We start from the raw sequence: 20,808 nt of genomic DNA on the forward strand, positions 1-20,808 counted from the left end.
GGCCTGTCTCTAAATGAATTCTAGATCACATCAAGATAACAACTGAAATTAACCACCACAACGATGAGACTACCGGAGAGTTAGCCCTTCCCAAGCAGCTGCTGCATGTCTGTGCAGTGCCAGACACTTTTAACCTGTAATGTCACCCTATCATCTCACTAGCCCCGAGATTACACCCCCATTTTGTAGATGAGTCACCTGGAGGAAACAGTTTCCTTTTCAACTCTACCCATAACTGTCTCCCAAGCCCCAGACCAGGCTAGCCACTTGATCTTGGGCATGACTATTTGAGCACCCTCATATTTCTGAAACTCTGAGCTGTCCTGAACTTAGCATGTTCCCCTCACACAGATTTTTGGTTCCTAATCACAGCTTTCAGATTCAGAGCCAAGATCACCAGCCTTCTTCTACCCATCTCCAAGTAGCAAGGACCACAAGCAGCTCGACTCTCTCCCAGCCACTGGCTTTTCTTCGCTCTGAGATTTGTGGCATAGTTCATTATTCATGTTAGTGAAATTAATTGTAATAACATTTAAACCTAAATTTCAAAAAAAAAAGTTATTATTTCAACATGTAATGAATGCAAAAATTGACATTTGGGGGCTGGAGACATGCTGTTCTTAAAAAGGACTTGAGTTTAGTTTCTAGAACCCACATGACAGCTCATAACCATTCATTTATAATTCCCCTGTTCCAGAGGATCCTATACTCTCTTCTGGCCCCTTCAGAGACTGCAGGTACATAGGACATAAATATATATGCAGGCAAAGCAGTCACATACATACAATAAAAATAAATGAATCTTTTAAGCATTATTGACACTTTACTTTTATACTAAGACTTGGAAATCTGGTGTGTATCTTATACTCACAGCCCATCTTGATTTGGACAGTCTAGTAACAAACACCAGGAGCCAGTGGCCCCCAGATTTAACAACACATCTTTAAAGAATGTTTAAAGCTCTTTGCTGTTCTCAGGACTGTAAGTCTGAGAAAAATCCTAGACACTTTGCAGGGGGAATAAAAGTAGTTTAGGTCAAATAAATATTGAAAATAGTAACAAAGCGAAACCAAGTTTTCTACTCTGAGGATCTCCTAGAGTCCACTCTGTGCTCATGTAAAACAAAATACTAGAAACAGAATGGAGATCAAGTAGCATTGCCCTCAACTTATCTGAGTTCAGAGCTCGGCTTTCTGAAAACGTTTCTGGGGACTGGTGTCCAGAGAAGCACACTGTTGCAAATGTTTGGGATACATCCTTGACACAGGAGGTCTGAGGGTCCCTACAGGAAGAACCTGGGACTCGGGAACCACTGGGGGTGTCTCTGTACTTGAAACATGACTACTGTGTTTACAAACTCTGGGAAGAATAAGATGAGGGATTGGATTTCGTTGGCAAAAATTGAAAGAAAGGAACAAAAGAAGGAAGGGAAGGAGGGAAAGAGGGAAGGAGGCAGGGAAGGAGGGAGGGAAGGAGGGAGGGAGGGAGGGAGGAAGGAAGGAAGGAAGGAGGGAGGGAGGAAGAGAGACAGAAAAGGGCCAGGCATGGTGGTACACTTTTAATCACTCCTTTATCACAGCACTTGGATCTCTATGAGTTTGAGGCCAGTCTGGTCTACAAAGTGAGTTCCTGGACAGCCTGGGGTTTTATACAAAGAAACCCTGTCTCTGAAACAAACAAACAAAAACCAAACCAAACAAACAACAATAAGGACAAAAAAGAAAGTGGTGTACATGCTGCTGCTGCTGGTGTGTGTGTGTGTGTGTGTGTGTGTGTGTGTGTGTGTGTATTTAAACTGTTTAAAACTAAAATGAGAGGCTAGGGAGATAGCTCCAGTGATAGGATTTTTTTTTTTAAGTAAGAGGGATAAAGGTCTGGTTGCATAAGCACAAGGATCAGAACCCCCAGTTCTCATGTGAAAAGCCAGACATGCAGCATGTGCCTGTAATCCAGTTACTGGAGAAAGGAACAGGAGTCTAGAATACTAGACAGACAGTAGAGCTGAATGGCTGAGCTCTGGATTCAGTAACAGACTGTCTCAAATAGTGAGGTGGAGAGTGACTGAGGATGGCACCTGATGCTGTACACACACACACACACACACACTCACACACTCACACACTCACACCACTAGGGATGGAGAGATGACTCAGCAAGTAAGAGCATAAGAGCACTTGCTGCTCTTCCAGAAGACCCAGGTTCTATTCACAGTATTCATATGGCAGGCCACAACCATCTATAACTCTAGTTCTAAGAAATCCAAGGCCTTCTTCTGGGTTATACAGCACCACACACTCACATGTATGTGGTATACAGACATATGGCCAAAGCACCCATACATAAAAAATAAAACCAAGTTACCAGAATAGTCTTGTCAATGCAATAGGTGACTTTGTGTAAGGTGATGATTTTTCTCATTAAAGTAGTCAAGGCCCAAGTGCCTTGTCAGGTAGGTAGGAAGCTCCTCCCAGAGCCTCTAGTTTCCCTTGGGTGGGGAGTAAAATCAGTAGTGGGGTGAGAGCTTCAACATCAGAAGAAGTGATCAGATATAGCCTAGGCCCTTTTTTAAGAACACAGTATGTGTGGATGCACATGCCTTTAATTTGAGCACTCAGGAGGCAGAGGCGGATAGAGTTTTGAGGTCTGCCAGGTCTACTGACTGAGTTCCAGGACTGCCAGAGTTATATATAGAGAGAAACCTTGCCACAAAAACCAAAACAAAACACCAAGAGGCTGGTGATCAAGATGATGTTTCTTTTGAAATTGCATTGGTGGGACCAACTCATCTCTACCTTAGAAGTTAACAGAATAGTAGCCACCTTTGGAGTTTTGTAGTAGGAGGAAGCTAGGGTGGGGTTCGGGTAGGGCTCTAAGTGCTGGTAATGTTTAACTCTTTGATCATGTATAGGTCACACAGGTGTATTCAGTTTATTAAATTTATCAAATTGTACATTGTGTGTGTATGTGTGTGTGTGTGTGTGTGTGTGTGTGGGAGTAGGTGTAGGCATAGGTGCATGTGTACCCCAGCACCCATGTAGAGGTCAGAGGACAGCTTTTTAGGATGTTATTTCTTTCCTTCCCTTCCCTTCCCTTCCCTTCCTTTTTTTTTTTTTTTTTTTTTTTTTTTTTTGGACAGGGTTTCTGTGTAGCCCTGGCTGTCTGGAATTCACTTTGTAGATCAGGCTGGCCTCAAACTTCCAAGATCCACTTGCCCTTTCCTCCCAAATACTGGGATTAAAGGTGTGAGCTACAGCCACCTATCTATTTTGCTTTTAAGGCAGGGTCTCTCTTGATTATTTCTGACCCTGAGCTTACCATGGGTATTACCTATGTGTACCATCACATCTGGCTTTTTTTATTTTTCTTTTGTTGAGACCGAGTCTCACTGTGTAGTCCTGGCTGTCCTAGAATTCACTATATAGATCAGGCTGGCCTCAAAGCATAGAGATCCTCCTACCTCTACAGAGTGCTGGGATTAAAAGGCCTCATATCTGGCTTTTCATGTGGGTAGCAGGGATTGAGTTAAGGTCACCAGACCATCTCCCCATCTGGATCCCATTTTTATTTGCATTTTTTCATATTACGTGTTGATAGACTTTCATAAATTGCTTTTGCGGTGATATACTGCAGTGTCCAGCTAAGAGAAAAATAGTGGGTGATAAACCCAAGTAAAACTTTTCTGGCTAGTCTGAAATTTGAGCTGGGGAAGAAGTGGTTAAATCCCGGGGCAGGTGTTTTTCCCATACAGAGTCTGAACAGTATATTGTTGGCCAAAGGGCAGCTAACGGTCAGTTGTGCTGCAGAAAGGTCCTCAACCATCAAAATCTAGAGAGAGGAAGGAATGAAGCCAGTTACCTCACAACATCAGGAGCCTGTAAGAAGGGCACTTGTATGTATCTACAAGCTGAGGCCTTTCAGAATTACGTTCTGTGTCGCCATGACTCACATAGGCTCTAGAACAGAATAAGGCACTCAGTTAGCCGTCTTCTTCCTTCTTGGACTTCAGTTGTGATTTGGGAACCAGAAATGCCCAGGCCACTGTGAAAAGGCCTGCTATGTCTCAGTTAGGGCCAGCGAGAATCACAGAGGCCAGCAAAGCTGAGCTGAGAATGGAAAGGGAAATGAAACCCTGCCACAGCTCATATGTGCACAAGCAAAAAAGCCACCTGTGGTCAGTTGACGTGTGGCTTGGGTAAAAAGAGGGTGGTAGAGCAGTGGGGGTAAAGACGGTAGACTTCAGGTGGCGGACATGGGATCAATCACAGATAACAGCAGCTAAAAATAACCAGGGGATGACCTCATAGGGTGCGGGGCTAGGGTAGGGAGAAGGCAGGTTTCAGGAGGTAGAATCGAGAGGTCACAGAAAACAGCCGTTAATAGATCACATCTATTGTGCAGAGGAAAGAAACTGTTGACTTGCAACTAGGAGGCACAGGCAAAGCAAGTAACCCAGAGTTCTCTCATCTGTAAGATTGGGACCATAATAGTTCCTTCCTCTTGGGGTCAAGTCAACTGATGCATAAAATATGTATGGCTGAGTGTCGCCAGGTGCACAGCTACTCAGGAGCCTGGGACAGGAGAAGAGCACAGCCAGCTTGAGTGGCAGAGGGAGAAACCCATCACAAAACAACATTATAGTTTGCTTGCAAGTAAGTGTTGATAATATGAGAAGAAACTTCTGGCTTCTGAAAGGAGCTGAGGAAGACTATCCGGAGAGCCAACCACAACCAGAAATTCAGAGGGGAGGGAAAGAGGAGAGAGTCCCCCCCCCAACCCCAAAATGGGGATCTGACTCCAGAAACACATGAATGTGTATGCAAAGTGCTATGGTTAGGCATATCATGTTTGGGGAGGAAAATGGCCCATAGCATATCACATTATCAGAGGACCTGATGGCACATATGCATATACACATTTTAAAATTACTTAGCCTTTAAAAAAAAAAAAAAAAAAAAAAAGGAAACAGATGAGACATGAGGCCCACCACACTCATGCATGGATGGAAATAGCTAAGAACCCAGGACAAAGGAAACAGAAGGCTTAGAGAAACAAGCAAGCTTATAGGTGAGCTTATAGGGAGATGGGATAGAAATTAGCTCAGCGGTCATGGTGCCCAGAGAAGGTCCATGGCAGGGATGGGGACTTGGGGAGGAGGCGGGCTTTGAACTAAAGTTTGAGTGAGTTGATGAGCAGGTACAAAACTGTAGATCTGAGGCGGGGATGTTAATAAAGACCCTGGTTGTGCTTCTCTTTCGGCCCTGCTTGACACTATGCTCACTATGCTCAGGGAAAGAAGCCAGTCACAGAATAAATAAGTACAGTTGAACAACAACAAATGCCAGCACTCCATAGGAAGAGGCAGGCAGATCTCTTGAGTTTGAGTCCAGCCTGGTCTACAGAAGTGGTTTCAGGACAGCCAGGGCTACAAACAAATAGACAAACCCTGTCTTAAAAAAACAAAAACAAGAGTCCGAGGCCAGCCTGGTCTACAGAGTGAGTTCTAGGACAGCCAGGGCTACACAGAGAGACCCTGTCTCAAAAAACCAAATAAATAAATAAATAAATAAATAAATAAATAAATAAATAAATAAACAAATAAAACCTCTGTCTTCAACAAGATTACATCATTTGGCCAAGCAGGGCAGCTCCACTTTTAAGCCTGCTGCTCTAGAGAGGCGGAGCTAGAGATGGGCTGAGCTCTGTGAGCCTCAGGCCAATCTGGTTCAATTTAGCCAGTTCTAGGTCAGCCAGGGCTACATAGTGAGAGTGTGTCTCAAAACCAGACAGAATGAGGGAACATCTGAAGAGTAATAACTGAACAGGCAAGATAGATATATTTAAGCCCTTGGGAGACAACAAAGGAGTGATGGGTAGAAGAGCTAAGTAAAGTGGTTATAATCTCAGCGTACTCAGAGGGAGATGGAAGAGAGAGGCGCGGCTGGGTGGTGGAGATATCTGAGAGAAAGAGGCTGTAGGCAAAAGTATCCTCAAATACCAAGGGTCTGGGCTGGTGGGTAAGCATGTGGGTGAGCATCTTATGGGGATCCGAGTGGCTAGCAGACAGTGTCAGCAGACAAGCAGTGTCAAAGACGTCTGAGAGGGAAGCAGGTAGAGCAAGTCTGGAAGATTACCATAAAGACTTTGACCTTACTCTAAGTGAGACGGAGTCACTGTAGTACTTGGTGTAGCAGTGCAGGGATGCTTCGATGGGAAAAGATAACTCTGATTCAGAGGACTGCTTGTTCTGGGTGTGGCATGGCCCAGCGGGAGGAAGACAGAAGCATGGTACACGACTCCTGCGTTACACCAGGCAGAGTGATGGGCATTTGGGTTAATGTGGAAGCAAAGAGAGTGCTGAGAGGTGTTCGGCACTGAGCGTTTGAAGGTGATATGAACAGGATTTGTTGACAGATGCGTTATCAGCAAGCACCAAGGACGGCTCTAGGTTTTGAGAGGAAGCCACATTTGTTTATAATTTGTTCCCAGAAGTAGATGTTCTGCAAAGATTTGTACAAATACATTCCTAGTGCTCTGTCTTCTGGTTCTGAAACAAATGCTTAAGAAAAATAAATAAATTTTAATTATTGTTGCCATTAAAAGGAAAGGAAAGAAGAAGGAAGAAAGGAAGGAAGGAAGGAAGGAAAGAAGAAAGGAAGGAAGGAACAGCAGAAGATCTATGCCCAGGATCATTCAGGGTGATAGAGGGTATTTGGAAATTATAGCTTTGTCTTTTTTTCCATCAAGTATGCAATGCTGGGCTCCCTGGAAGAGTTCTCCTGGATTCCCTGTCCTGAGGGCTCTCTTACAAGGTTCCAGAAGTCTATGTTGTAACTGGTAGGTTATTCCATTTATTTTCTCTGTCTCCAGGTGGCAGGAGATAGTGGTGAACTCTGACCCACAGTTGTACTAGTAGGGCTGGACATCAAACAGGCATGGGGTAATGTCAGAGTAACTTAACTGCATTGCAGAAGCTGAGAGAAACATCCATCTTCCTGGGTTCTGAGTGGTTCTCCAGCTTCACTGCCAGAACCCATTGCAGGTACCCACAGCAGAGTCTTGAAAAAATAGAGGTGTCTCCTGCAGGTCCATTGGGAGAAAAATATCTTCAGGACCTGCAAAGATAAGTCATCCTGAAAAACTGGTCCTCTGAGTCAATCCTCAAGTGATTCCCTGGAGGCAGGGGCGCAGAGTCACCATAAGTGGTTGAAAGTAGTCTGTGGCTTTTCAGAGACAAAGAAGGCTGTCTCCTCCAAAAGAATATGTCTCTGTCTGACCCAGAATTCTTGATATTAACTGGGCTAGCACTTTTTCAAGGAGGTCGGGATGATCCAATAGCCCTGAACTAGAAGTCAGCAGACCCTGTTCCTTAATAGACATGAGTGTGTCCTGTCTGTCATCATCATCGTCACTACCACCACCACCACCACCACCACCACACACACACACACACACACACACACACAGCTTCAGGCTACTCCAGTTACGACTGCATCACATTCCTCCATGTTTATAGAGAAACCTTCTGAACTACTTGTCTAAACTTGCTGCCTCCACTTCCTGACTTCCTGATCTTCTACTCACCAACCCAGGCCCATCCCTAAAATGAGGCTGTGCGTCCAGGCCCTCCCAATGACCTCATCTACTTGAATTACTTCAGGTATTACTTCAACTCTGTCAACTTCTAGTCCTTTCCTGAGCTCCAAAGCCATGTGTCCCATTACCTACCAGACACCCTGACTCAGCTAAAACACAATCGATTTAGGCTCTGCACGGGAGGAGCTGAATTCATCATCTTTTTCTCAAATGTGCTGGCTAATTTTATGTCAACTTGATTGTCATCAAAGAGGTAGGAACTTGAATTGAGAAAATGCCTTTATAAGATGGGGCAGCAGGTAAGCTTTACGGTATTTTCTTATTCTTTCTTCCTTTCTTTCCCCCTCAAAGGAAGTGAGGCTTCTTTTCCTATTGCCAGCCTTTCACTTAAGCTGGTACCACAGATGGGCTTGTGTGTCCTCACGCATTCCTCTTTTTTTCCAAGACAGAATTTCTCTGTGTAGCCCTTGCTATCCTGGAACTCACTCTGTAGCCCAGGCTGTCCTTGAACACAGAGATCTGCCTGCCCCTGCCTTCTGAGTGTTGGGGTTAAAGGTGTGCGCCACCACTGCTAGGCCTTTTTTGTTTTTGTTTTTTTGAGGCAGGATTTCTCTGTGTAGCCCTGGCTGTCTTGGAACTCGATTTGTAGACCAGGCTGGCCTCGAACCCAGAGATCTTGGTAAACTCCACAAAAGTAATAGCTACAAATGGGATGTGGAGAACAGGACCAAGGGTTAACTCAAGAGGATCCAAGGGCTTGAGCCTGAGAAGTGGGCAGGGTCAACAGAAAGGATAAAGAAGCTCAGGGAGAAAGCTGACATCGGGACCTGAGGGCTGTGGTATTATCAAGTGGACATTAAAAAAAAAAAAAAAAAAAAAAAAAAAGGCACACGAGTAACCATTTCAAAAGGAATGGAGATTAGAGACATACATTTAAGAGACTGTCTGTGGGAGTCAACTTAGGACTCATAAAGCTACCAAGAGGGAAATACAGAGTACAGACTGCTACTGATAAACTGGAAGACAACTGAGCTGGTAGGATGTTGCCTCATAAGCGTGAGAACCTGAGTTTGGATCCCCAGAACCCACATAAAAGCTGGACCTTGGATGTCAGAGCCTGCCTCTGCCTCCCATTTAGCCACCACATTTCCAGATATCTCACATAAAGGGAAGGGAACAGTGACCCTTCAGCGTCTGGGCTTCATGGTTGGCTTAACTTACTTAACAATTCTTGCCCATAAAACGAAGGAAGCACTAGTAACTATTCCCAATGATTAAAAGGATTAAATAAGACAAAATTTCAGAAGCACGTAGCATAGGAAAGAGCTCAAAGTAAGTAGGTAGTTTTGGGGGTTTGTTGTTGTTGTCAAGACAGGGGTTCACTATGTTGCCTTGGTTGCCTAGCTAGCATTAACTATATAGACCAGGCTTGCCTAGAACTAATAGAGATCTATCTGCCTCTTACCTCCCAAATGCTGAGATTAAAGTCTTGCACCATTATGCCTGGCTTCTGAAAACTTATTTTTAAAGAAGTCAAGAGGGCATCAGGGAGGGGAGAGCAAGTGAAGCTCATGCTACAGGGACTTCTGTAAGAAAAGATGTCCCTTGTAGTAACCAAGCTCCTGACAGGGGCGGAGGAAGGGTAATAGAAGATTCAGGCGTTTGTAGCAGGGAAACAGGAAAGGGTGATGCTTTCTTTTTTCTTCTTCTTTTTCTTTTTTAAATTTATTCATTTAATGTATGAGTATACTGTAGTATCTTCAGACACACCACAAGAGGGCATAGGATCCTATTACAGATGGTTGTGAGCCACCATGTGGTTGCTGTGAATTGAACTCAGGACCTCTGGAAGAGCAGTCAGTGCTTTTTGTTTGTTTGTTTGTTTGTTTGTTTTTGCTTTTGTTTTTGTTTGAGACAGGGTTTCTCTGTGTAGTCCTGGTTGTTCTGGAACTCACTCTGTAGACCAGGGTGGCCTTGAACTCATAAATCCGCTTGCCTCTGCCTCCCAAGTGCTGGGATTAAAGAAAGCCTGGCGCAGTCAGTGCTCTTAACCACTGAACCATCTCTCTAGCTCCCAGGATGATGCTTTCAAAATCTGACCCTGGTTTAGCTGTCACCATCTGGTTCAGTGAGGCTGCTATTATCTATCTATCTATCTATCTATCTATCTACCTACCTACCTATCTATCTAGCCATCCATCCATCCATCCATCTGTCTCCCTTTCTTTCCTCCTTTGTTCCTGAGGTGTAACACTGAGTCAGCTCAGGGCTTCTTTAGCTCCCAGAATTAGGGTGTTTTTCTGGAATCCAGGGGCTTGCACCTCTGCCTTGTAGTTAGACCCAAACAGCATCGGGATGATGACCTACCGACAGCATACCATTTGAGGAGAGTCAGCAAAAGCTGCTGTCACACCCGTCCCCTCTATTCCCCTCTAGATGGGTCAAAATCCTCTGTCTCTTTTAGAACTCACATCTCCATCTCCATTCCAACTAGCCTACTGTGGTTAGTGTAATGACCTCAGTAGCTCTCCTACCTAACCTTCCCTTCTCCATTGTCAGCTCCCTCCATGAACTGACCACTGTCCATTCTCTGGTACTCAATGGTTTTCAGATATCATTTAAACCTAGCTCACCTTGGTGTAGCTGTACGATTATAGGAAGGCTTTTCCCACCTTCCCAGCCTCAATCTATGCCACAGTCTTACACTGACTTTATCTACCAACCTCATCTAAAGCCATTTATGCCCATAACTCTCTGTCTTTGCCATCTTCCAGCTTATCTTGTAATATCGTCTCTTCCTCCACCATCCCAGTCCTCATCTTTCAAAAATGACATGGAACTGGATGGTTTTGTTTTCCCCTGATATTGTCCCTCCAGAATTTCCCTGATGAGTTGGATGTGCCTCCAATGCAGAGTTTCCATATTAATTGGTAGTTTGTCACTTCTCCCCTTATTGTTCCTTGTATCTTACGGTAACAGTTGAGGAATGTGACTTTCTCATTATTAGATTGAGAATTTTTCCAAAATGAAGATTAGATCTTGTTTGTATCTGTATTTACAGGGCTTAGCATAGGATTTATCTACCTCATAGTATCAACTATACTCACATTCCTTGGGGAATAATGGTTGAATGAATAAATATTCTTATCACAACAGGGGTATCTTGTGGAAGGAAGACAATGGAGGGTTTGGCCTGTAATCTCAGTACTTTGGCAGGTTGAGGCAGGATGAGAAAGATAATGAAAAAAACACAAATAGGTCCCCCCACACCCTGAGCCGAGTGGCAGGCTCCTAAATCCCAGCTACTCATTCTGCAATTCAAGGCTTGGATCTTTCCCATGGGCCTTTCCTTTTATTTAGACAATTTTCAACCTTTGCTGAGCAGCTGTTGTAGTATCAGAAGGCAGCAGGACATTTCTGGTTGCTGGGATAAACAGCATGAACGTTTTCCATGGATCATCAAGCAGGTTCTATTTTGAGAGTGCCCAACTCTTAACAGGGCACTAGATCTCTAGGTAAGGCATTGTGGCAAGGGGAAACTGCTAGAAAACTGTAGTCAGGGAAGCAGTAAAGCCAAGACTATAGGACCATCAGTAGCACAGAGCATGGTGTTACATGCCAGTAGTAAATCCAGCCCTTAGGAGATTCAGGCAAATGTTCCAGAGTTCAAGGCTACCCTTAGCTATATAGTGAGTTCAAGCCCAACCTGGACTTTATGAAACCCTATCTCAAAGTCACAAAGTCAATAAAAACAAATACATTTTAAACACTGTTAGGAGGAGTATCTGGGTCCTGAAACATGAAGATACCAGGGTGAGGCAAAAGTATAACTGAGGTCTTGAGATTCCTTGACTTGAGACTAGATAGAAGTTGAATATCATTCTCATCCACCACTGCTTGTGGAAGCAAAAGGAGTAATATATTTAAGTGTGCCACAAAGGTATTGCACATCACAATGAGGCAGAATTCACAGACCTGAACTTCATCAAGGTCTTCTCTCTGCCTGTTAGCACTCTCTTGCCCTCTCCCCTCAACCTCTCCTAACTTCCCCTGGCCTTGACAAAATGCTGCTTCTTAATTTGATGTGCTATAGATCTATTAGCAAGAAGAACAACCACACTACTTTCTTCTCAATTTTAAAGCCTCAAAAAATTCCATTTGAGTGGTTGAGTTTAGACCACTTGTGACAACTGTCAAAGAGGAACCACAGCACATTTATGGCTGTGCATACAATCCCTCCAGAACATTGTGAGTCTGGGGGAAAGTCCTTGGAAAGCAGAAGTTGCTCAGGCATCATCACAAGTATTTAATTCTGGAAGACAACAGTTGGACCAGGTTTTAATAAAACCTGCCTAAGAAGCAAATGTATGGACTGAATCTTGAGCAGCCAGTGTCCTGAGTCCATTTATTCCAAAGGAGCCCAAATCTTAAGCAGCAGACAGGAGAAGGGGTGGGAAGAGGAGAGAGAGGAGAGAAGAAAAAAGAGAGGAAAAAAAAGGTTTTTCTAGGCTTAAAGATATTTTGGGCCGGGCAGTGGTGGCGCATGCCTTTAATCCCAGCACTTGGGAGGCAGAGACAGGTGGATTTCTGAGTTCGAGGCCAGCCTGGTCTACAGAGTGAGTTCCAGGACAGCTAGGACTACACAGAGAAATCCTGTCTCAAAAAACAAAAACAAACAAACAAAAAGATATTTTGGAGGGATGATGCTGGTACATGCCTTCAGTCTGCACACTGAGGAGGCAGGGGCAGAGGCAGGCAACACCTCTGAGTTTGAGGTCAGCCCTGTCTATAGACTAACTCCAAACAAACAAACAAACAAACCTCCAAAAGAACCCACCCCCCCCAAAGAAAAAAAAAAGAAAGAGAAAGAAAAAAGAGAGAGAGGAAGGGAGGGAGGGAGAGAGAGGAGGGAGGAAGTTCCTGTTTCACTAGGCAGGAGCTGGAGAGCTAACTCAGTAGTTAAGAGCATTGGCTACTCTTCCAGAGAACCCAGGCTCAATTCCATCACAACTGTTTGTAATTCCAGTTCCAGAGGATCTGGTACCCCTCACACAAATATGCAGGCAGGCAAGACACTAATGCATGCAAAGCATAAGTAAATTAAAAAGTATTTTGGAGACACTGCAGACTTAAGCATCATACAGGTATTAGCATATTGAAGATTCTAAATAGGTCTCCAAGAAAAGCTCTGTTTAACTTGAAATCATAATGATGTCTGTATTTGTGTGTGGAGTGCTCCTTTTTGTGTAACATCTGCAAATCATCCACCTTTTACCAGTCATGCTTTGGAGAGACAGGCATACATTATCATCTAGTTACTTTTGTGAAGGCCAAGATGTTCCTTCAGTGAATAGTCTTGAGTTAAAACAGTATTTTCCATAACTGATATATTTGCCTTTGACCTTCCTGGAGTATGTCTTATATTCCCTCTCTGTACTATTCCTGGATTTTTTTTTTTTTTTTTTAAATAAAAGCAGTCTCATTATGTAACCCTGGTTAGCCTGAAACTCACTATGCTAGGCTGGCCTCAAACTCACAAAGATCCCCTTGTTTCTGCCTGTGGAGTAGTGAGTTAATTAAGGGTATGGGTCACCACGCCCAGCTGAATATTTTTATTTAAAATTAATCTCCCAACATCTAAAAAAAAAATCTTTAACGTAAACAGTTATTACCATGGGTTTTATGTGGTAGTTAAGTTTTTTTTTTTCTCGTCATACACATTGAAATAGATACACAGCAGTAAAATACGTAAAAGTCTGTCTGTGTAGGACCAAAAGTCCTCTCAAGTGCTTATGACCATGTGTGGGATCATTGGCTGGAGAAGAGAGAGTGGCCATGTGAACATCGCTAGCCAAACATGGAGGCAGAGATGTTTAGTCTATGGCCAGATGATGATGGGTAGCCTTGGCTGTCCTGGAACTCACTCTGTAGACCAGGCTGGCCTTGAACTCAGAAATGTGCCTGCCTCTGCTCCCAAGTGCTGGGATTAAAGGCATGCGGCACCACTGCCCGGCAAGATACCACCTTTGAAACATCGTTCTTGGGCCTGCATTCTGTTTCCGTGTCTAGCTGGTCTTCCTGGGAGGGACCTGGAAAGCAAATGACGATTATCCCAAGTCGCCAGGGGCTAGAAGTTAAAGCAGAGGAAGATGGCACTATTTTTCTTGAAGGCTGAATTATCTCAGCCTAAGTGCAGTAAACGGGTGGGAGCCATATGTCTCGCCTGCTGGCCTGGGATTGCTTTTGACATGGGAAGGCTATTGAGGAGAGACACTAAGCCAGGCAAAACTGGCTCTGGCATATGGCTGCAGAGATCGAGCATTGGAATAGGGCCGACCTAAACATTAGATGTTACATAGTATCTGCACACCCTAAAACAAGGTCTTTTTGTTTGGGATAGTCTACTAAGAAGCACAATTGTCACTGTTATCCAGATGAAGAAACTGGGACTCAGAGTGGTTAAAAAAACTTGTCCAAGGTCACATGGGATAGGAAAATTCTGCATAGGAAAGCAGAATTCAAAAATAGGCCAGTTGACTTCCAAGTGTGGACTCTTAGCCACTGTATTACTGTGCTCGCCTTTGCTTATTGAACTCTCTTGTCAGAGGACCTATTGATAAATCCTGGGGGCTAAGTGCTGAAGAAGTTGGAGAGGTCTTCACCCTCGCTGACCTCGAATTATATAGAGGAGACAGACAAGAAGTCACTAGCTCCCCCATGGGTAACGTGACTGTGGTAACTGTTACAAAGGAGGCACAAGCGATCGATTGGCATGTGGAAAGGGGTGTGTAGCCCTTCCAGAAAGTGATATTTGGATTGAGTTTTGAAGTATTCACAGGAATTAACCCCAAGTGTTTATCACTCAACACGTTTATGCATATTTTCCGAATTTACTTATATTTTGACTTATGGGATTATTGAACCAGAGTGGAGATGAATTCAGCTTGGGAAGTTCTTCCGAGGCATCCAAGTGCTGATATTCTTAATCCCTCAAGACAGCTTGAGAGGGGTAGATGGTCTACATCTAGGACCGTGAGGATTCAAGGCAGACCTTATAGTATTGTGCTCCCTAAATAATAGTTCTCTCGAGGTAGAGTCCTGGATAGAACCAGGACCCATTTACCTGATGGTCCAGTTCCCTTTGATCTAGAACATTAGCCCTCTCAACATAATTCCTGGCTCATAGTAGGTGCTTAATAAATATTTGTAAAAAGAACAAATGTAGTAAGATACTTGTGATGCAGGGCTACAATGTCTGTAAACTGGAGCTAAACCTGACTGGAAAATTAAAATAATTTAAAAAATGGATGTGAAGTAATTCAGAAGTCTGAGGTCCGGACAAAGACTAAGAGGAGACTCCAGCTAAATGCCTTAGGGCCGCTGGTGAACTAAGAACCCGGTAGCCAAGGTACGCGCGGATCAAACTTGTCTGGCTCTAGAGATGTAGAAGCTGGAGGCTCGGTCCCTGCCCAGCCCAGCTGGGTCCCGCCGCGGCCTTTAAAGGCCTACCACGTGGCCGTACGGGTGTCCAGGGTCCAGAGGCGGTGTCCGCGCTGCGTCTGCGCACTGCCTAGAGCCGGCGTACCGCCCCTGAGAACGCCAGCCCCGCAGCAAGGCAGAAGGCATAGGATGGGCGGAGTCAAGCCCATATGCTAATAAAGGGGCGGAACTTGCAAGGCAAAACCGGCTCTGTCTCCCAGACCTCCAAGAGACCCGCCGCAACCCTCAGCCTCTTTCCACGAGCGCTGACGTCGACGACGTCCCATTTAAAAGCGGCCGCGCAGGCGCAGTGAGGGGAAATGCGAACTTAGGCTGTTACACAACTGCTGGGGTCTGCTCTCGCCGCCCGCCCGGCAGTCTGTCAGCCGCGTTGCTGCCGCCGCCGCCGCCTCCTCAGCTGTCCCCGGAGTCTCGAGCCCGTGGCTGCTTGTCGCCGTCTGTTCGTGCCTCTCAGGAGCTACGTCCGCCTATTCGGGCCGCCCCTACCGTCCGCCTCTCTCCCCCGCGCTGCCTCTGAGCCCGCAGCGTTCGCACGCCGGCCGACATGAGCGGGGACCATCTCCACAACGACTCCCAGGTGCGACCCACCAGCCCCCGCCTCGCTGCCGGTCGCCCGGTTCCGGCCCCGGCCCCGGCCCCAGCCCCGGCCCCAGCCCCGGCCCCGGCCCCGGCCCCGGCCCCGGCCGGCCGCGCCGGGTTGACAGGCCCGAGTCTGCGGTGAGGTGCGGCCGGCTGGAGTCGCTTGGATGGCTGGGCCCCGGGCGGAGCCGTCAAGTTGGAGTTTGGGGGGGATGGCAGCCCCGGGTAGGCCATTCGCGGGCCTCTGGGTTCCGGGACGCCGGGTGGGCCCGAGTCCCGGTCCCCGGCCGCGCGCTCTCGCCCGCCGCCCCGGGGCTTCATGTGCCGGTTGTTTCATCTTCCCTCCTTTTCTTTCCTCAGATCGAAGCGGATTTCCGATTGAATGGTGAGTGTGCCCCCCGCCCCGCCCCAAGTGTCCCCACACGCCGCTGGCTGCCTCCCCCGCGCCGGGCCGGAGCAGGGCAGAGGACAGACATGGCGTCCCAGAGACTAAGTCCCGGCTCCTCGCTCACCGGCCCCATTGTTCCCATCGGGCCGCCTCTGGACCCCCTTTCCCGGGGTCCCAGCACCCCCAGATCACGGCCTTGCCTAGAGGAGGCACCGGAGACCCCGCGTCGCCCGTCGCTGGGTCTTGGGCAGCCTTTCTCTGCCGGGATTCTTCCCGGGAAAGTCGCCTTGTCGACGGTCGGGACTTAGTCTCTGCGCCATTTTCTTTTTCTCTCTCCTCTCCTTTCTGTGCCTGTGTCTTTTTCTCCCTCCCTCGGCTCCTTCCTTGAGCTGTCCAGAAAGAGCTTTCTGCAGAGCAGAGCCATATAAATCACAGACCTTACCAGGGAAGGAAGACTTAGAGACAGAATTATCTTTTATTTTTTCTTAATAGAACTTTATTTTGGAAGTTACTTGCTTTCTGCTTCATGTTTGCTTGCTTTTTTCCCCCCCCTCTTTTCTTTTTTGTGCTTCCAGAATGAAAGATTCTCTTAGGCAGCTGTTGGATTTTATGGTTTTTTTCGTCTTTTTAATTTATTTTTTAAATGGTGAGATGTTTATCATAGCAGTTACAGTTCTTAAAACTAAAGCCGTCTTTCGTGGAGTTCTTTGTATTGGGATTGTTTTCCCAAGTTGTGTTCTTTGCAAAGATAACTCCCTTTAAAAAAGTTTTCAAGTTGTCTGTGTGTCACCTACTGTGATTGTCGGACTTGAGCATATTTTCCTTAAAAAAACTAAAAGTAGAGACTAGAACTTATTGTGGCTAGAGTTCCCAAGGCAGTCTTTTTTGTTTTTTGTTTTTTTTTTTTTGAGACACAGTTTAGTGTGCTTGTCCTGAGGAAAGATTGCTGAGCTGCTCATTTGGACATGATGTGCTGGCCTTTTCTTTGGGGTCATAGGGAGTTTTAAAAAAGATTTTATTTATTGAAGCAAGAGTGGCCAGCCCTGACTCCTGTCTTCTTCCTCATTCTTCTCAGAGGCTGCCGTTTTTTCAGAAATCAAGACTTAACTAGCTCATCCTTAGGCTTTTGAGCCCTTTCCAGTCATTTATTTTTTAAATATTTCCACTAAAGTTACCCAGGGAAGAATGTTGGTAGATGTCTCTCATTACCCCAATAAGAAACTCACATTTATGGATTTTCCAGTAATCCCATTGAAGTATGCTAGAAATTCCCACAGATTCTTATGATATATGATTGTGTTCAGTTGAGTTTGGGTTCTGAGGAACTGAGCGGGAGAAGCCACTGAGTAGGTTTTCTGGTACAGCAGTCCATGGTACTGGCCTGCCTTACTGAGAGTCTTAGGCTTATATTTTGAAGTGGGTCTTTGATTTAGAGAATCTATCTAGGTGAAGCTTAGCTTTTCTTGAGCACCTAATATATGCCAGATACTGTGCTTAGTGCTAGAATTGAACCTGTCACCACATCTGTCTTTGTTCAACGCAGCCTATTGGGGGAAGTCATATTAGTTAATTACAAGGTAGGTGTGTTGGAGTATATGTGTACCCAAAATGCTTTGGGAGCATAAAGGGCTTAATTTTATCTGGGGGTGGGGAAATTTCTCAGAGGTGACTGAGCAGGGTGTTGTATAAGACTAAGTGCTGAGAATAGTCAGGGATTGGATTATTTCTTGGGAACAGTTGTCTATCCTATCAGGCTTTTTAAAGAGAACGATGAGACCATCAAGCATATAGATAATGGTTTTTGGAAAGAGTAAAGAAAGGATATGGCAGATATGGATGTAAAAAGTAGTTCTAAGCTCTCTGAAGAAAGGTAGAAATTTAATTATTTGCTTTTTGGTTGGGCCTAGTATGTGATTTATTTAGCAATAATACAAATTGAGTCTTTTTTCCTCTTACGTTTAACTTCCATTGTTCTCATCTATATACAAAAGAGCTATTGAATATATGCATGATTATGGGCTGGGTATGTTATCTTTGCATTTTTATAGAGTGAATTAAACTGCCTGAGTTAACTTTTAGGATATATTTCCATTTTCCAACAATGATATTTATTATTTATTGAGCATCTAACTGTCAGGCTTGAATCTCAACTCATCTAATTTACTCTTTGGAAGGACCCTTAGGAGTTAGTTACTGTTATCTCCATTTGAGATGAAACTGAGTATACTCTAAAGCCATGAAACTAGCCTCTGTGCAAAAGGGATGATGCTGGTATGAAGAAATGATGTTTCCTGTTTTGTATAGGGCAGTTAAGAGGGAAAGGGAAATATTGTTGGCATGCTAGTTACTTTACCTTAAGGTCCTGATGCTTTAGTGATTGCCTTTGTGATTATTGTCTAGATGTTAGTGTCAGTAAACTGTTTGATCTATCAAGTGTACACTGTTAACTAGTGATTGATAAAATTAATATAAAAGACAATTTAAAAAATTAAAACTAGTTTTTAATACCCAGGCTTCTTAATTGATCTTTATAGTGAGAGGATATTTACTTAAACATGATTTTAAGTTAGCCTGAACAATCACATTTCATGAAGTAAAACCACATCTTCCTTAGTTTGCTTGCTCAAATCCTCTAAGATGTAAAAGATTCCCCTCCCCCCCCCACTGTGGAGCTTCTTTTTTAAATAGTACTTTACATTTACAGCTTTTTGTGTAAAATTTAGAACATTCTGGGTTATACTCAACTGCTGTGACAATGTTATTTATGTGGTGTATTTATATTTAAGATATTAGCAATGAGCGAGTCATTTCAGGAGCACAGCCCATACTTCATACTTCGCTTTCACCCGAATGAAAAAGGTTCCCTTTGTCAGTAGCACTAACCATAGTGATGTTTAATCATTATTGTAGTTGTGCACAGGATGCTTAGCTGTACAGTTGATAACATTAGTTTAAGGTGCTGGTAATCCTTTTCTGTTTCAAGAACTTTAAGTTACTATCTGTTTTACTGGAATTATGGAGCTTCCTCCTCTCCCACAGCAAAGTAGAATACTCAACTTCATTATATTATAAATTGACAATGTGTAGTTTATGGGTAGGTTTAATGGATTTAATTTGGATGAAGGGAATTGTTTTGATTGTAATGGTTATACTTCTGTGCTTGCTGTCTGTTGTATATGAATTGTGATAGGCATTGAGAAGGCTCATGATGTGGCTTTCAACCTGAAAACTGGTGGTCTCTCCAAGTGAAATCTGGAAATCTTTAGATTTAGTCTGGACAAATGTAAGTATTAGATTCCAGTGGAGTCTTTCTTTTTACCCTTTAGAGCCAGACTCCTTGATGGACTTTTTTGAAATTTGTAAACTGCTGGTATCTTGGAACATATCAGATCTCACAAACTAATTTCAGCCTGGCTATTTCTAGTAAAACAAGAAGATCTAGGATTTATTAAAGAAATCAGAAAAAAATAAAACAAAAAACCCCTTTATGGTTTAAAAGACAAACAGGGTAATATTTCTAAGCCTTTAATGTCTTTTTTTTTTTTTTTTTTTTTTTTTTTTTTTTTGTAAGCAGATAGTATGGGACCTGGAGTTGGTTCCCAAATCTTATGTCAACCAATAGCACAGGGGCAGGAAAGTAGAGTCTTTTTCCTGTCAGCATAAAAATGATGGATTTTGGGAGTTTGAAAGATACTGGTTTATTCTGGGTATAGTGAAGTGTAATAGCAATTTGTATGAGTGACAGGAATCTTTATAGTTAACCTGTTTTAAGGCTTATAAGCCAAAATTAGGATTTAAGATTTTTTGTTGTCAGTGTTTGTGGAATGAAAAAGTTAAAGTCTGCGTTTTAAATTTGTAAAAATGTTAGAAAAACTTTATATTATAGCAACAGTTGTCTTGATTGTGACATGGGAAATAATTTTTGTCATTTCTGTCATTTTAGAAGACATTTGTGTCATTTTAGAAGACCATGTCATTTGTATTTGGGCATGAGTGTATAACATATATTACAGATCTTCAATAACTTTTATCTGATGATGTTGAATAAAATTGGCTTTCTTCAAACCCACATCCAGTCATTTCCCCAGAAGTGTGTTGTGTGAGGGATTGAGTTTTTCCTCCTATGAAACTATGAAGGACTCTAAAAGTTCACTTTGAAATGAATTCCAAGTGTAATTACTTTGAATGTAGGTGTAGTTTATCTTGAGACTGCAAATGCTGGCAACATTTGGTGTTAAACCCAGAAGGATTTTGTTTGTTTTAAAAGAAAGAACAACAATAACAACAACAACAACAAAAAACATCAAAAAAGCTGGGCAGTAGTGGCTCATGCCTTTAATCCCAGCACTTGGGAGGCAGAGGCAGGTGGATTTCTGAGTTCAGCCTGGTCTACAGAGTGAGTTCCAGGACAGCCAGAGCTATACAGAGAAACCCTATCTCAAAACAAACAAACAAACAAACAAACATTAAAAGAAAGAAAAAAACAGCTTAAAGGAATGGCATTTAGAAGTGGGAGTCCTTGAGTGAAACTCTTTTTCCTGTGGTTTAAATTATATGATTATCCCTTGATAACTTTTAATCTATTAACTTTACAAATCAAAGTCATTTGGGCAATCAGTTGAGAATTCACCTTAAGGTGTAGAGTTTAGGATAAAAAGTTCCAGACTTAGTCAATGGAGTACTGTTTTTAAGGGAAGATTTCAGATTAGGGGGGGGGGTTTGTCTCATTTTTCATTCTTTTAGTCTGA

At 43.8% G+C, this 20,808-nt stretch overlaps 1 protein-coding gene across 2 annotated transcripts in view; it reads left to right on the plus strand.

The window, feature by feature from the left end:
• Positions 1-15,386: 15,386 nt before the first annotated feature.
• Positions 15,387-20,808, plus strand: part of Top1 (DNA topoisomerase I) — an 84,067-nt gene continuing 78,645 nt past the window's right edge. Inside the window, exons 1-2 of one of the 2 annotated variants that reach the window (XM_034495042.2) lie at positions 15,387-15,670; positions 16,033-16,057. In XM_034495042.2, coding sequence (XP_034350933.1) covers positions 15,638-15,670; positions 16,033-16,057 — 58 coding nt within the window. In that variant the 5' untranslated portion in view covers positions 15,387-15,637. The remainder of the gene's footprint in view (positions 15,671-16,032; positions 16,058-20,808) is intronic. The other variant, XM_076930162.1, reaches the window with a different exon arrangement.

The sequence above is a fragment of the Arvicanthis niloticus genome, chromosome 2, assembly GCF_011762505.2.
Source record: "Arvicanthis niloticus isolate mArvNil1 chromosome 2, mArvNil1.pat.X, whole genome shotgun sequence".
Lineage (NCBI taxonomy): Eukaryota > Metazoa > Chordata > Mammalia > Rodentia > Muridae > Arvicanthis > Arvicanthis niloticus.